Below are 16,468 nucleotides of genomic sequence, written 5' to 3' on the forward strand. Positions count from 1 at the left end.
CAAGGCAGCTGGGACCATAGTCACCAAGAAAACAATTGGTAACACACTACGCCGTGAAGGACTGAAATCCTGCAGCGCCCGCAAGGTCCCCCTGCTCAAGAAGGCACATATACAGGCCCGTCTGAAGTTTGCCAAAGAACATCTGAATGATTCAGAGGAGAACTGGGTGAAAGTGTTGTGGTCAGATGAGACCAAAATCGAGCTCTTTGGCATCAACTCAACTCGCTGTGTTTGGAGGAGGAGGAATGCTGCCTATGACCCCAAGAACACCATCCCCACCGTCAAACATGGAGGTGGAACCATTATGCTTTGGGGGTGTTTTTCTGCTAAGGGGACAGGACAACTTCACCACATCAAAGGGACGATGGACGGGGCCATGTACCGTCAACCTTGGGTGAGAACCTCCTTCCCTCAGCCAGGGCATTGAACATGGGTCGTGGATGGGTATTCCAGCATGACAATGACTTTTCTGAAAAAGTATAGTTTTTGTCCCCCACAATTGTGGTGGGGAATAGATTTTTTTAAATAAAATGCTGGTACTTCCTTCCTATATGATTTGATGACACTACATAACCGCCTGGTATTTTGTCACAAAACTTTGCACAATATGCAAATGTGGCTATGGCGTGCTTGGCCCCCAGAATTGCTGCTTGCAGCTATATTTTCTTTCTAACTGATATTCAGATTTAGTTAAACATAACACCATTTTGCACCAGCTCTAATTACATATCTGTTTGTTAACTTCTTTTCATTGTTGTGAAATCAGAAACCTTGGTAAATTGTTAAAGACTGACCAAAAATGTAATGGTTGGCGTTAGGCTAATTAACTTAAATGTGCATGCATTAGATATTCTCAACTTAGTTTTTTTTGCGAGTACTTGATAATAATTTAAGGTGAGTACTCAAGGTGAAATTATTTAAAATGCCCTATTAGTGTCTTACATGCCTACTGTATAGAGACCGTTTGCATAAGTGTAAACGATCTACAACAATGGATTGACGTGAATATCTCAGTCAATTCATTGACATGGGACCATTATGTTACTATCAGTTTAGTCTAGTGAGACTACTATCAGTATAACTGTCTCTCGTCTGCCCATAAAAATAAATCCTGTTTTATATCAATGCTTCTCCCTATCAAGCAGTGGAGTCCATTCTCTGACATCCCATCCATTTTGAGCTATCAAGTTTTGATTTCCAGCAATGGGAAAACATTATTTAATCGTTTTTTGTCTCTCTCTCATTAATCCATGCAACATACATTTGAATAATTGTCACTAATTGGCCCAAGGGGGGGCGCGGGACAACATGTTTACTGTTGCCTTGATGGGGTACGACAGTTGAACTAAGCTCATGAGGCATTTATAAGTTATTTTCTTCAATAATCAGTGGGTATATATCATTAATGTATAAGTCAAAAAAATGTATGTAGCAACTGCTGATTGCCCCTTTAAAGCTGGGAAGGCTTAAACTTTGGTATAAATGTACAAGGGTATATGATCACATACTGAGATATGGTATTTGAGATATGTACTTTTAATATGTGCCTTTACTTTCAACATTTTGGCCCCACAAATTTTGTGAAACATAAAGTAGCATATTTTATAACTGAAAATGATGCATATCCAAACTTGATCCCAGTTGTAATTTGGGGTTTTCGGTTAACGTTATCCAGTATGATTTTGAATATAATATAATATAATTTGTCCGTGGCCATTTTGTTCCCACAGTTTTTGGTCTAGTTTAGGACGAGCTCATTGATATGGATTTCCCTCCCAGTGAGTTAATGTGTTCACAAAGCTCTGCTGCTCTGTGACATCCAGGGGAACCCCATTTGATTTTGTTAGTTAGCATTTTAACATGGCATAAATCATGGCAGAATGTGTAGAATTTCATGAAATTCGCTTTAAAACTGCATGTTTTTCTCTCCACACCATGGCAACAATTTTAGGGGGGGGGTGGGGGGTCAACCATATCTTGCTTAGGGCCCCCCAAAAGGCTCACAGTAGGACAGTACTGGGAGCCACGCTCCACTAATCTGCTACTCTCTGCTCAGCCCCTAATAGCAGTATTTAGCTTTTTATTTGGATCCCCATTAGCTGCTGCCAAGGCAGCCGCTACTCTTCCTGGCATCCAAATAGGAACAACACATCGCAACAAAACAATAGTCTCTACACTTCTCTGTGAACTTGACTGGGCTTAGCGGGCAGGGCTGGGCCGGGGGGGGGCAATATCGAGCCTTTGTTTTACAGGGGTTTGTTTGGTTTCAACTAAAGGGTCTGTTTGTGGTGCTGGCAAACACCAGAGTGACCCAGTGACATTTAGATGTTGGCTTGACTGCCCCACAGAATAGGACATGGCACTCTGTTGCCCAAACAACCCATTAGGCTTCATTTTGAGGATATGCGATGCCTCGCCCTCTTTTTGTGTTCTGCCTTTTGTGGCTAGTGTTATGGTGTGTTAGCAAAACAGTTGTTGGGTATGCAACATTTTACACACATGAGTTTACATTTGACATACTAGTTTCCAGTAGACATCAACCCAACTGATGTACATTGGATTGTGGTTTGTCTTTAGGTTTTGGGCAGACCGCTGAGGATGGCGTACTGGTTTGTATCCTGGTCAGAGGAACAGGTTTTGAAGATGAATGGACATTTGTGTTATCTGGGATTAAAATGATACAGTAGCGCTTTCATTAAGGCTTACATGGAATTGTGCTGTGCATCATATCACCCAGTCCCAAAATGCATACATTGTATGTTGTTTTATTTATGTACATCTGTTATTGTTATACAGAATGTTTATATTTACTTCTCTGTTGGGGTTTTCATAAGACACAATGAGATCAGTGACAAAAGTTTTTTAAAATCTATTTTCAAGCGTCTTAGTAGTCTTTCAGTAGCTCAAATGAAAATGCGCGGTACAAAGCACATTCTCTGATGTCAGTCATGTATTTGTAGTTATGTCGGTTTGCTTGATTGCTCATGTATTGTATTGTGTGTATTCTGTGTGTGTGTGTGTGTGTGTGTGTGTGTGTGTGTGTGTGTGTGTGTTCGGTCACACTTTATTTGGATAGTCAGGATAGTCCATCTGTAGATGCCCTACAGATGGTCATCAGACCTGGTGCCAGGATAAAGTGACTAAGGGGGCAGTTGAAATCCGCGAGGGGGTAAAAACATTTTGGGATCTTGCATTGGAATTATATTGAATTCTGCTTATATTATCACAATATACTACAATAAACGTAAAGTTCAAATGCCGAGACTTGGAGATCATTGAGTGCTTTTGAAATCTGTAGCATATCTCTGCTGCGCTGTATCAGCACAATGGACAGCGCCCTACAGCTAGGCCGTTTAGGTAATGAATATAGGCTACAAGATAGATAGGGCAATTCACCTATTACAAACAGCATATGTGAATGCAGCTGTACACACAGCTGTCTTACCAAAATAATGCAAACTAAATGCTGAAAGTAGTAACCTAGTATTCAAATCAAATCACATTTTATTGGCCACATGCACCGAATAAAACAGGTGTAGACATTACAGTGAAATGCTTACTTACAGTCCTTAACTAACAATGCATTTTTTTTTGTAAAAAAGTAAAATAAAACAACAACAAAAAAGTGTTGAGAAAAAAAAGAGCATAAGTAAAATAAAATAACAGTAGGGAGGCTATATATACAGGGGGGTACCGGTGCAGAGCCAATGTGCAGGGGCACCGGCTAGTTGAGGTAATATGTACAGTGAGGGAAAAAAGTATTTGATCCCCTGCTGATTTTGTGAGTATGCCCACTGACAAAGACATGATCAGTCTATAATTTTAATGGTAGGTTTATTTGAACAGTGAGAGACAGAATAACAACAAAAAAATCAAGAAAAACACATGTCAAAAATGTTATAAATTGATTTGCATTTTAATGAGGGAAATAGGTATTTGACCCCTCTGCAAAACATGACTTAGTACTTGGTGGCAAAACCCTTGTTGGCAATCACAGAGGTCAGATGTTTCTTGTAGTTGGCCACCAGGTTTGCACACATCTCAGGAGGGATTTTGTTCCACTCCTCTTCGCAGATCTTCTCCAAGTCATTAAGGTTTCGAGGCTGACATTTGGCAACTCGAACCTTCAGCTCCCTCCACAGATTTTCTATAGGATTAAGGTCTGGAGACTGGCTAGGCCGCTCCAGGACCTTAATGTGCTTCTTCTTGAGCCACTTCTTTGTTGCCTTGGCTGTGTGTTTTAGGTCATTGTCTTGCTGGAATACCCATTTTCAATGCCCTGGCTGAGGAAAGGAGGTTCTCACCCAAAATTTGACGGTACATGGCCCCGTCCATCGTCCCTTTGATGCGGTGAAGTTGTCCTGTCCCCTTAGCAGAAAAACACCCCCAAAGCATAATGTTTCCACCTCCATGTTTGATGGTGGGGATGGTGTTCTTGGGGTCATGGGCAGCATTCCTCCTCCTCCAAACACGGCGAGTTGAGTTGATGCCAAAGACCTCATTTTGGTCTCATCTGACCACAACACTGTCACCCAGTTCTCCTCTGAATCATTCAGATGTTCATTGGCAAACTTTAGACGGCCCTGTATATGTGCTTTCTTGAGCAGGGGGACCATGCGGGCGCTGCAGGATTTCAGTCCTTCACGGCGTAGTGTGTTACCAATTGTTTTCTTGGTGACTATGGTCCCAGCTGCCTTGAGATCATTGACAAGATCCTCCCGTGTAGTTCTGGGCTGATTCCTCACCGTTCTCATGATCATTGCTACTCCACGAGGTGAGATCTTGCATGGAGCCCCAGGCCGAGGGAGATTGACAGTTCTGTTGTGTTTCTTCCAATTGCGAATAATCACACAAACTTGTCACCTTCTCACCAAGCTGCTTGGCGATGGTCTTGTAGCCCATTCCAGCCTTGTGTAGGTCTACAATCTTGTCCCTGACATCCTTGGAGAGCTCTTTGGTCATGGCCATGGTGGAGAGTTTGGAATCTGATTGATTGATTGCTTCTGTGGACAGGTGTCTTTTATACAGGTAACAAGCTGAGATTAGGAGCACTCCCTTTAAGAGTGTGCTCCTAATCTCAGCTCGTTACCTGTATAAAAGACACCTGGGAGCCAGAAATATCTGATTGAGAGGGGGTCAAATACTTATTTCCCTCATTAAAATGCAAATCAATTGATAACATTTTTGACATGTGTTTTTCTGGATTTTTGTTTTGTTATACTGTCTCTCACTGTTAAAATAAACCTACCATTAAAATTATAGACTGATCATTTCTTTGTCAGTGGGCAAATGTACAAAATCAGCAGGGGATCAAATACTTTTTTCCCTCACTGTACATGTGGGTAGAGTTAAAGTGACTATGCATAAATAATTAACAGAGTAGCAGCAGCGTAAAAAGATGGGGTGGGGGTGGGGGTCAGTGCAAATAGTCCGGGTAGCCATGATTAACTGTTCAGAAGTCTTATGGCTTGGGGGTAGAAGCTGTTGAGAAGTCTTTTGGACCTAGACTTGGCACTCCGGTACCGCTTGCCGTGCGGTAGCAGAGAGAACAGTCTATGACTAGGGTGGCTGTAGTCTTTGACAATTTTGAGGGCCTTACTCTGACACCGCCTGGTATAGAGGTCCGGGATGGCAGGAAGCTTGGCCCCAGTGATGTACTGGGCCGTACGCACTACCCTCTGTAGTGCCTTGCGGTCGGAGGCTGAGCAGTTGCATGAAAACAAAAATACTGAATAGCAGTTTGGCTTAGAATACTGACAACCCTGAATGCGAACAGATGTTATTGCGGGTGTAGCAAAATGCTTGTGTTCCTAGCTCCAACAGAGCAATAATATCTAACAATACACACAAATCTAAAAAGTTAAAGTTTGGACACACCTACTCATTCCAGGGTTTTTCTTTATTTTTACTATTTTCTACATTGTAGATGAATAGTGAAGAAAACAAAACTATGAAATAACACATATGGAATCATGTAGTAAGCAAAAAAGTGTTAAACAAATCAAAATATATTTGAGATTCTTCAAATAACCACCCTTTCTTTGCCTTGATGACAGCTTTGCACACTCTTGGCATTCTCTCAACCAGCTTCACCTGGAATGCTTTTCCAACAGTCTTGAAGGAGTTCCCACATATGCTGAGCACTGGCTGCTTTTCCTTCACTCTGCGGTCCGACTCATTCCAAACCATCTCAATTGGGTTGAGGTTGGGAATTGTGGAGGCCAGCTCATCTAGTGCAGCACTCCATCACTCTCCTTCTTGGTAAAATACCCTGTACACAGCCTGGAGGTGTGTTGGGTCATTGTCCTGTTGAAAAACAAATGATAGTCCCACTTACGCCATCCCATCTGGTTTGGGCTATCACTGCAGAATGCTGTGGTAGCCATGCTGGTTAAGTGTGCCTTTGAATTCTAAATAAATCGCAGACAGTGTCACCAGCAAAGCACCCCCACACCATAACACCTCCTCCTCCATGCTTTACAGTGGGAAATGCACATGCGGAGAGCATACATTCACCCACACCGCGTCTCACAAAGCCACGGCGGTTGGAACCTAAAATCTCCAATTTGGAGACCAGACCAAAGGACACATTTCCACCGGTCTAATGTCCATTGCTCGTGTTTCTTGGCCCAAGCAAGTCTCTTCTTCTTATTGGTGTCCTTTAGTAGTGGTTTCTTTGCTGCAATTCGACCACGAAGGCCTGATTAACACAGTCTCCTCTGAACAGTTAATGTTGAGATGTGTCTTTTACTTGAACTCTGTGAAGCATTTATTTGGGCTGCAATTTCTGAGGCTGGTAACTCTAATGAACTTATCTTCTGCAGCAGAGGTAACTCTGGGTCTTCCATTCCTGTGGCAGTCCTCATGAGAGCCAGTTTCATCATAGCGCTTGATGGTTTTTGCGACTGCACTTGAAGAAACGTTCAAAGTTCTTGAAATGTTCCATATTGACTGACCTTCATGTCTTAAAGTAATGATGGACTGTTGTTTCTCTTTGCTTATTTGAGCTGTTCTTGCCATAATATGGACTTGGTCTTTTACCAAAAAGGGCTATCTTCTGTATACCCGCCTACCTTGTCACAACACAACTGATAGGCTCAAACGCATTCAGAAGGAAAGGAGTTCCACAAATTAACTTTTAACAAGGCACACCTGTTAATTTAAATGCATTCCAGGTGACTATCTCATGAAGCTGCTTGAGAGAATGCCAAGAGTGTGCAAAGCTGTCATCAAGGCAAAGGGTGGCTATTTGATTCAAATATAAAATATATTTTGATTTGTTTAACACTTTTGGTTGCTACATGATTCCATATGTGTTATTTCATAGTTTTGATATCTTCACTATTATTCTACAATGTAAAAATAAAGAAAAACCCTTGAATGAGTAGGTGTGTCCAAACTTTTGACTGGTAGTGTATATGACTTTCAACGTGGCACCATCATAGGATGCCACCTTTCCAACAATCAGTTCATCAAATTGCTGCCCTGCTAGAGCTGCCCCGGTCATCTGTAAGTGCTGTTATTGTGAAGTGGAAACGTCTAGGAGCAATGGTCTTTGGAGCAGTGGAAACGCGTTCTCTGGAGTGATGAATGACGCTTCACCATCTGGCAGTCCGACAGACAAATCTGGGTTTGGCGGATGCCAGGAGAACGCTACATGCCCCAATGCATAGTGCCAACTGTAAAGTTTGGTGGATGAGGAATAATGGTCTTGGGTTATTTTCCATGGTTCGGGCTAGGCCCCTTAGTTCCAGTGAAGGGAAATCTTAACGCTACAGCGTTCAATGACATTCTAGACAATTCTGTGCTTCCAACTTTATGGCAATTTGGGGAAGGCCCTTTCCTGTTTAGCATGACAATGCCCCCGTGCACAAAAAGAGGTCCATACAGAAATGGTTTGTCGAGATCGGTGTGGAAGAACTTGACTGGCCTGCAGAGAGCCCTGACCTCAATCCCATCTAACACCTTTAGGATGAATTGGAACACCGACTGCAAGCCAGGCTTAATAGCCCAACATCAATGCCCGACCTCACTAATGCTCTTATGGCTGAATGGAAGCAAGTTTCTAGTAGAAATTCTTCCCAGAAGAGTGGAGGCTGTTATAGCAGCAAAAGGGGGACCAACTCCATATTAATGCCCATGATTTTGTTGTTCAACATACCTTTGGCCATGTAGTGTATATATGTATATACTGTATCATTTGCATTCGGAAATGATTCAGACCCCTTGACTTTTTCCACATTTTGTTATGTTACAGCCTTATTCTAAAATTGATTAAATAAATACATCTAATCAATCTACACACAATACCCCATAATGACAAAGCGAAAACAGGTTTTTATTTTTTGTGCACATTTCTTAAAAATAAAAAACAGAAATACCTTATTTACATAAGTATTCAAACCCTTTGCTATGAGACTCGAAATTGAGCTCAGGTGCATCCTGTTTCCATTGATCGTCCTTGAGATGTTTCTACAACTTGATTGGAGTCCACCTGTGGTAAATTAATTTGATTGGAAATGATTTGGAAAGGCACACATCTGTCTATATAAGGTCCCACAGTTAACAGTGCACGTCAGAGCAAAAACCAAGTCATGAGGTCGAAGTAATTGTCCGTAGAGCTCCAAGACCGGATTGTGTCAAGGCACAGCTCTGGGGAAGGGTACCAAAACATTTCTGCAGCATTGAAGGTCCCAAGATGGAAGAAGTTTGGAACAACCAAGACTCTTCCTAGAGCTGGCCGCCTGGCCAAACTGAGCAATCGGGGGAGAAGGGCCTTGGTCAGGGAGGTAACCAAGAACCCGGTGGTCACTCTGACAGAGCTCCAGAGTTCCTCTGTGGAGATGGGAGAACCTTCCAGAAGGACAACCATCTCTGCTGCACTCCACCAATCAGGCCTTTTATGGTAAAGTGGTCAGACGGAAGCCATTCCTCAGTAAAAGGCACATGACAGCCCTCTTGGAGTTTGCCAAAAGACACCTAAAGGACTCTCAGACCATGAGAAGCAAGATTCTCTGGTCTGATGAAACCAAGATTGAACTCTTTGGCCTGAATGCCAAGCGTCATGTCTGTAGGAAACCTGGCACCATCCCTACGGTGAAGCATGGTGGTGGCAGCATCATGCTGTGGGAATGTTTTTCAGTGGCAGGGACTGGGAGACTAGTCAGGATCGAGGGAAGATGAACGGAGAAAAGTACAGAGATCCTTGATAAAAACCTGCTCCAGAGAGCTCAGGACCTCAGATTGGGGCGAATGTTCACCTTGCAACAGGACTATGACCCTAAGCACACAGCCAAGACAACACAGGAGTGACTTCGCAAGAATGGGACACTCTCCCCAAATACAGGTGTGCCAAGCTTGTAGCGTCATACCCAAGAAGGCTCGAGGCTGTAATCCCTGCCAAAGGTGCTTCAACAAAGTACTGAGTAAAGGGTCTGAAAACTTATGTAAATGCGTTATTTCAGTTGTTTTTTATAAATTAGCAAAATTTACAAAAAAATTGTTTTTGCTTTGTCATTATGGGGTATCGTTTGTAGAGTGATGAGATATTTTTTTTAATCCATTTTAAAATAAGAGCGTAACGTAATAAAATGTGGAAAAAGTGAAGGGGTCTGAATACTTTCCGAATGCACTGTATATGTGTGATGTTGGACAAAGTTTGTGATATCAACAGAGGTATATTTTCTGGGTGACCTAAATATTGACTGGTTGTCATCAAGCTGCCCACTCAAAAATAATCTCTAAACTGTAACCAGTGCCTACAATCTGGTTAAAGTCATCAGTCAACCTACCAGGGTATTTACAAACAGAACAGGAACTAAATCATCCACTTGTATTGATCACATCTTTACTAATCCAGAAATCTGCTCTAAAGCAGTATCCACACCCATCGGATGTAGTGATCAAAATATAATAGCCATATCTAGAAAAACCGATGTTCCATAGACTGGACCTAAAATTGTTTACAAACGATCATACAAGAGGTTTTGCAATTATTCCTATGTCGAAGATGTGAAAAATATTTGTTGGTCTGATGTGTGTAATGAGGAACTTCTGGATGCTGCACTTGAAGCATATATGAAACTGCTTCTTCCGTTTACTGATAGCCATGCCCTGCCTCCAACTGTTTGCTTAGAAATTCTAGGGACAATAAGGAGGCCTGCATCTTGTGACCATAGCGTAAGTGTAGGTATGTACTGCAGGACCAAATCGGAAAGATAGGTAGGAGCAAGTCAATGTAATGCTTTGTAGGTTAGCAGTAAAACCTTGAAATCAGCCCTAGCCTTAACATGAAGCCACTAGAGTAATATGATAAATTTTTGGGGTTATAGTCAAGATTTTAGCAGCTGTGTTTAGCACTAACTAAAGTTTATTTAGTGATTTATCCGGGTAGCCTGAGAGTAGAGCATTGCAGTAGTCTAATCTAGAAGTGACAAAAGCATGGATTAGCTTTTATGCATCATTTTCTGACAAAAGGTTTCAGATTTTTGCAATGTTACGAAGATGGAAGAAAGCTGCCCTTTAAATATTCTTGATATGTTCGTCAAAATAGAGATCAGGGTCCAGAGTAATGCCGAGGTCCTTCACAGTTTTATTTGAGATGACTGTTCAAACATCAAGATTAATTGTCAGATCCAACAGCAGATCTCTTTGTTTCTTGGACCCTAGAACTAGCATCTCTGTATTGTCCGTACTTTGAACCCATCCACTTCCTTATGTCTGAAACACAGGCTTCCAGGGTAGGCAATTTTGGGGCTTCACCATGTTTCATTGAAATGTACAGCTGTGTGTCGTCCGCATAGCAGTGAAAGTTGACCTTGTGTTTCCGAATGACATCACCAAGAGGTAGAATATATAGTGAAAACAATAGTGGTTCTAAAATGAAACATTGAGGAACACCGAAACGTACAATTGATTTGTCAGAGGACAAACCATCCACAGAGACAAAATGATATCTTTCCGACAATTTAAGATCTAAACCAGGCAAGAACTTGTCCGTGTAGACCAATTAAGGTTTCCAATCTCTCCAAAAGAATGTGGTGATCGATGGTGTCAATAGCAGCACTAAGGTCTAGGAGCACGAGGACAGATGCAGAGCCTTGGTCTGACGCCATTAAAAGGTCATTTACCACCTTCCCTAGTATAGTCTCAGTACTATGATGGGGTCTAAAACCAGACTGAAGTGTTCCGTATACATTATTTGTCTTCAGGGTGGCAGTGAGTTGCTGCGCAACAGCTTTTTCTAAAATTTGTGAGGAATGTGAGATTCGATATAGGCCAATAGTTTTTTTTACATTTTCCAGGTCAAGGTTTGGCTTTTTCAAGAGAGGCTTTATTACTGCCACTTTTAGTGAGTTTGGTACACATCTGGAGGATAGGGAGGCGTTTATTATATTCAGCATAGGAGCGTCAAGCACAGGAAGTAGCTCTTTCAGTAGTTTAGTTGGAATAGGGTCCAGTATGCAGCTGGGAGGCCTTGAGTATTTTTGTGAATGTGTCGAGATACAGGATAAAAAAACTTGAGTGTCTCCATTAATCCTAGGTCCTGGCAGTTCTGTGCAGACTCAGGGCAACAGAGCTTTGGAGAAATACGCAGATTCAAAGAGGAGTCCGTAATTTGCTTTCTAATGATCATGATCTTTTCGTCAAAGAAGTTCATGAATTCATCACTGCTGAAGTGAAATCGTCTCTTGGGGAATGCTGCTTTTTAGTTAGCTTTGCGACAGTATCAACAATAAATATTGGGTTGTTCTTGTTCTCCTCAATTAGGTTGGAAAAATAGGCTGATCGAGCAACAGTGACGGCTCTTCGATATTGCACGGTACTGCCTCTCCAAGCTAGTCTGAAGACTTCCAGTTTGGTGGAGCGCCATTTCTGTCCCAAATTTCTGGAAGCTTGCTTCAGGGCTCTGGTATTTTCTGTATACCAGGGAGTTAATTTCTTGTGACAAATGTTTTTAGTTTTTAGAGGTGCGACTGCATCTAGGGTATTACGCAAGGTTAAATGTAGATCCTCAGGTGGTTAACCGATTTTTGTACTCCGACATCCTTGGGTAGGTGGAGGGAGTCTGGAAGGGCATCTAGGAATCTTTGGGTTGTCCGAGAATTTATAGCGCAGTGTTTGATAATCCTTGGTTTAGCAAACGTAATAAAATGGTGTTCCGATAGTCTAGGATTATGAGGAAAAATATTTAGATCCACAATTATTCCTCGGGACAAAACTAGATCCCAGGGTATGACTGTGGAAATGCGTAGGTCCGGAGACATGTTGGACAAAACCCACTGTGTCGATGATGGCCCCTGCCCCCTGGATTTATACTACTATCTGTACTTACTGGTGGCACAGACGCTGTTTCATCCTTTCCTACACTTAAATTGCCCTTGCCTAACGATGGCGTCTGAAGCTGGGCTTGCAACTCGGCTATCCTCACCATAAGGCGATAGTTTTCCTGTATATTATGAGTACATCGACTGCAATTAGATGGCATAGCGTTAATGTTACTACTTAGCTTTTTCGGCTGGTGGAGGTCCTGTAGAACCATGTCCAGATAATGCATCCGGGGTGAAAAAGTTGAATGAAAAAAGTTGAGCAAGGAAAAAACTAAGATGTTGGTAAATGTGTTAAATGCAGAGTTGTTATTAAAAGTTTTTAAAAAACGAAACATTTGGCAGGTAACCAAGTAGCAACAAACAGCACAGCAGCACGGAGACAACGTGGAAGTGTGACATATTGTATTTTGCACTGTACTATGTATTAGTCCTAGATATTGTGTGTATGTACTGATATGTAGGCTATGTGTGACATTTTTAAATGTATGTATTTCAGTCCTTGACTAATAATGTTCTGTACTATGTATTATGTCATGTTTCATGTGGACCCCAGGAAGAGTAGCTGATGCTTTTGCAGCAGCTAATGGGGATCCTGATAAAAAGCATATACAAAAGCATATTTACAGTCAATAATGTGAAAAATATCGTGATATGAAATTTTGCCCATATCGCCCAGCTCTAGCAGCCATGCACAGCTGTCTTTCCAGATAAATAGGCATGTACAGACCCGCTTCAAACATGGAAAATCATGCCGCTCGCTCATGAGTTCAGCAACACGTTGTGATATGGCACAATACACTTCTGTGGAGCAAATTCGACCCACATAATCAATTAAGGAATGCCTACCATAAACACATTTCCAATACATACAGTTCCATTTACAGCAATGAAAACCAATAGGCTACCAAGAAAATCAGAATAGCATCTGCAGTAACCAAGTATTCCAGCCACTCTTTTCCTATGAACCAATTGCTAAAATTGCAATTGCTGGGGTAGGATTCTAGGCTAACCTGGGCTGGCTCCTCTGTTCCAAGATCATCAGGAACAGTTGGAGGTGGAGGCGGCTGTGGAGCCATTATCCTGGCTGCTGCGCTTGTGGAAGGGTGGGTAGGCTCTGCACAAGGAGTTAGCTGGAGCTCGGCAGCATCATCGCTGCTGTGCTTGGCGGCGGCCTTGGTGGTTTGATGCTGCTGCTCATCACTTTCATTCTCCTTTGTTTGGCTAAGAAGCTAACTAAACTCTGTTATGGTGGGGCGTGAGGCAGAGTTAAGTGAAGCAGCTTCAACTGTAAACTTTACCCCGCCCTTATAAATAAAAATCAAATATTACAGGCAGAGGCACATCACGTTATTCACTTAGCCTACCACAGATGAGAAGCGTTTTTTCACGCTTTCTATGGAAACCCAAAGGAGTCATACCTAACCACCCATTGGTTTTCCATTGTCCCCAACACACACCGCTGTGCATCCTGTCCATTGTGCTGACACAGCGCAGAGGAGATACTTTTTTTTGCCGCAAACCTGTCACACAGTCATTTAAACTTTTTTTGCTATATTTATATAGGGACATAAAACTAAACTTAGCCCCCTCGTGGAGCTGACCCCATTGGTCATACTATCAACAAACTATCTGTTGTTGATAAGCAACTGCTTGCTAAGGTTACAACTAGGGTCAGGTTTAAAATAAGGGTAAGGGTTAAGTTTAGGGGTAGGATAAGGGTTAGGGCTAGGGTTAGTAGATAGTTAATTGAAATGTAACTGATAGTCTGTAGACCGTCTACAGATAGACTATCCAAATTAAGTGTTACCATGTGTTCCTCCAGGTTTGAGCGGCTGGAGGTCCTGGCTGTGTTTTCCTCCACGGTGCTGGTGCAGCTCGGAGCTCTGTTCATCCTGAAGGAGAGGTGGGTGGAACCAGGGTTTACCCCTGTTTGTGACACGGGATGGAGTAGGGTGGGGGACGGGGGCTACTGAATATTTCAGAGCTGTGGGAATGTCTCATGCCTGTGCCCACACCTAGGCCCAAGCGCCCAGAACCAGGGTTTATCCAGCGGTCACGGCTCAGGCAGGGAAGGGGTGAGGAGGGGAGTGGAGTGCTGCCAACTAGTACATCAACCACGTGTGTGCCGTGTGTGTGTGTGGCCCTTAATTCCAATAGCATAGAGAGTAAGAGAGAGAGAGAGAGAGACTGAGTGGGGGGGGTCTGAGGAGAGGATGTTTGTGTTGATGAGGGCCGTGGGAATGTTTGTTCCTGCATATGTCCACACCTTAGCCTGAAGCACACATTAGAGAAGACATGGTTGATCTAACAGTCACGTTTCTGTCAGTGAAGGGGAGGGAAGAGATGATGATGTTTCACCGTCCATTTCACATGGCTGCCGAACAACATGTCAAGCATGTGTGTAACAAGGCTTCCGGCATTCAGAGAGAGAAACGGAGGGGGAGGGAAATATGAGAGAACTCATACTGTGTATTTGTGGTAAGTGTATGGTAAATATAGACTGGCTGCATGCCTTCTTCCCTCCATGCCACCATGAATACTGGACACAGGTTTTGATCGTCCACCTTAAAACGGTCAAGTTGCTGTTGCCATGTTTACATATCGGAATCTATCCTGGAGAAATATGCAAAAACACTTCTGTATAGCCTTGAGGGGTGTTTCTGATGGCTGTTGTCACGGTGAGTGGTATCAGACTTAATCGGCCATTTAGCTCCCAGGGTGTCCTGGCCATCACTTCTATTACACTACCAGTCAAAAGTTTGGACACACCTACTCATTCAAGGGTTTTTCTTTATTTTTACTATTTTTTACATTGTAGAATAATAGTGAAGATATCAAAACTATGAAATAACACATATGGAATCATGTAGTAACCAAAAAAGTGTTAAACGAATCAAAATATATTTTATATTTGAGATTCTTCAAATAGCTACCCTTTGCCTTGATGACAGCTTTGCACACTCTTGGCATTCTCTTAACCAGGTTCATGAGGTAGTCACCTGGAATGCATTTCAATTAACAAGTGTGCCTTCTTAAAAGTTAATTTGTGACATTTCTTTCCTTCTTAATGCGTTTGAGCCAATCAGTTATGATGAAACTGGCTCACATGAGGACCACCACAGGAATGGAAGACCCAGAGTTACCTCTGCTCCAGAGGATAAGTTCATTATAGTTACCAGCCTCAGAAATTGCAGCCCAAATAATTGCTTCACAGAGTTCAAGTAACAGACACATCTCAACATCAACTGTTCAGAAGGGACTGTGTGAATCAGGCCTTCATGGTCGAATTGCTGCAAAGAAACCACTACTAAAGGACACCAATAAGAAGAAGAGACTTGGGCCAAGAAACACGAGCAATGGACATTAGACCGGTGGAAATTTGTCCTTTGGTCTGGAGTCCAAATTGGAGAATTTTGGGTCCAACCACTGTGTCTTTGTGAGGCGCAGTGTGGGTGAACGGATGATCTCCGCATGTGTGGTTCCCACCGTAAAGCGTGGAGGAGGAGTTGTTATGGTGTGGGTGTGCTTTGCTGGTGACACTGTCTGTGATTTATTTAGAATTCAAGGCACACTTGACCAGCATGGTTACCACAGCATTCTGCAGCGATATGCCATCGCATCTGGTTTGCGCTTAGTGGGACTATCATTTGTTTTTCAACAGGACAATGACCCAACACACCTCCAGGCTGTGTACAGGGTATTTTACCAAGAAGGAGAGTGATGGAGTGCTGCATCAGATAACCTGGCATCCACAATCCCCCGACCTCAACCCAATTGAGATGGTTTGGAATGAGTCGGACGGCAGAGTGAAGGAAAAGCATCCAACATGTGCTCAGCATATGTGGGAACTCCTTCAAGACTGTTGGAAAAGCATTCCTCATGAAGCTGGTTGAGAGAATGCCAAGAATGTGCAAAACTGTCATCAAGGCAAAGGGTGGCTATTTGAAGAATCTCAAATATAAAATATAATTTGTTTAACACTTTTTTGGTTACTACATGATTCCATGTGTTATTTCATAGTTTTGATGTCTTCATTATTATGTAGAAAATAGTACAAATAAAGAAAAAACCTTGATTGAGTAGTTGTGTCCAAACTTTTGACTGGTACTGTATATCACTCCACCTTAGCATCTCAGCAC

The 16,468-nt window shown here is 42.5% G+C and overlaps 1 protein-coding gene across 3 annotated transcripts in view; it reads left to right on the forward strand.

Moving 5' to 3' along the window:
* LOC311134961 (zinc transporter 6-like) overlaps positions 1 to 16,468 on the forward strand; it is a 77,495-nt gene that overhangs the window by 38,293 nt on the left and 22,734 nt on the right. For all 3 annotated transcript variants that reach the window (XM_084168742.1, XM_084168744.1, XM_084168743.1), the window contains one exon: positions 14,152 to 14,232. In XM_084168742.1, the coding sequence (XP_084024868.1) occupies positions 14,152 to 14,232 (81 nt within the window). The remainder of the gene's footprint in view (positions 1 to 14,151; positions 14,233 to 16,468) is intronic.

This window comes from Coregonus lavaretus (genome assembly GCF_964263955.1).
Source record: "Coregonus lavaretus genome assembly, chromosome: 1".
Lineage (NCBI taxonomy): Eukaryota > Metazoa > Chordata > Actinopteri > Salmoniformes > Salmonidae > Coregonus > Coregonus lavaretus.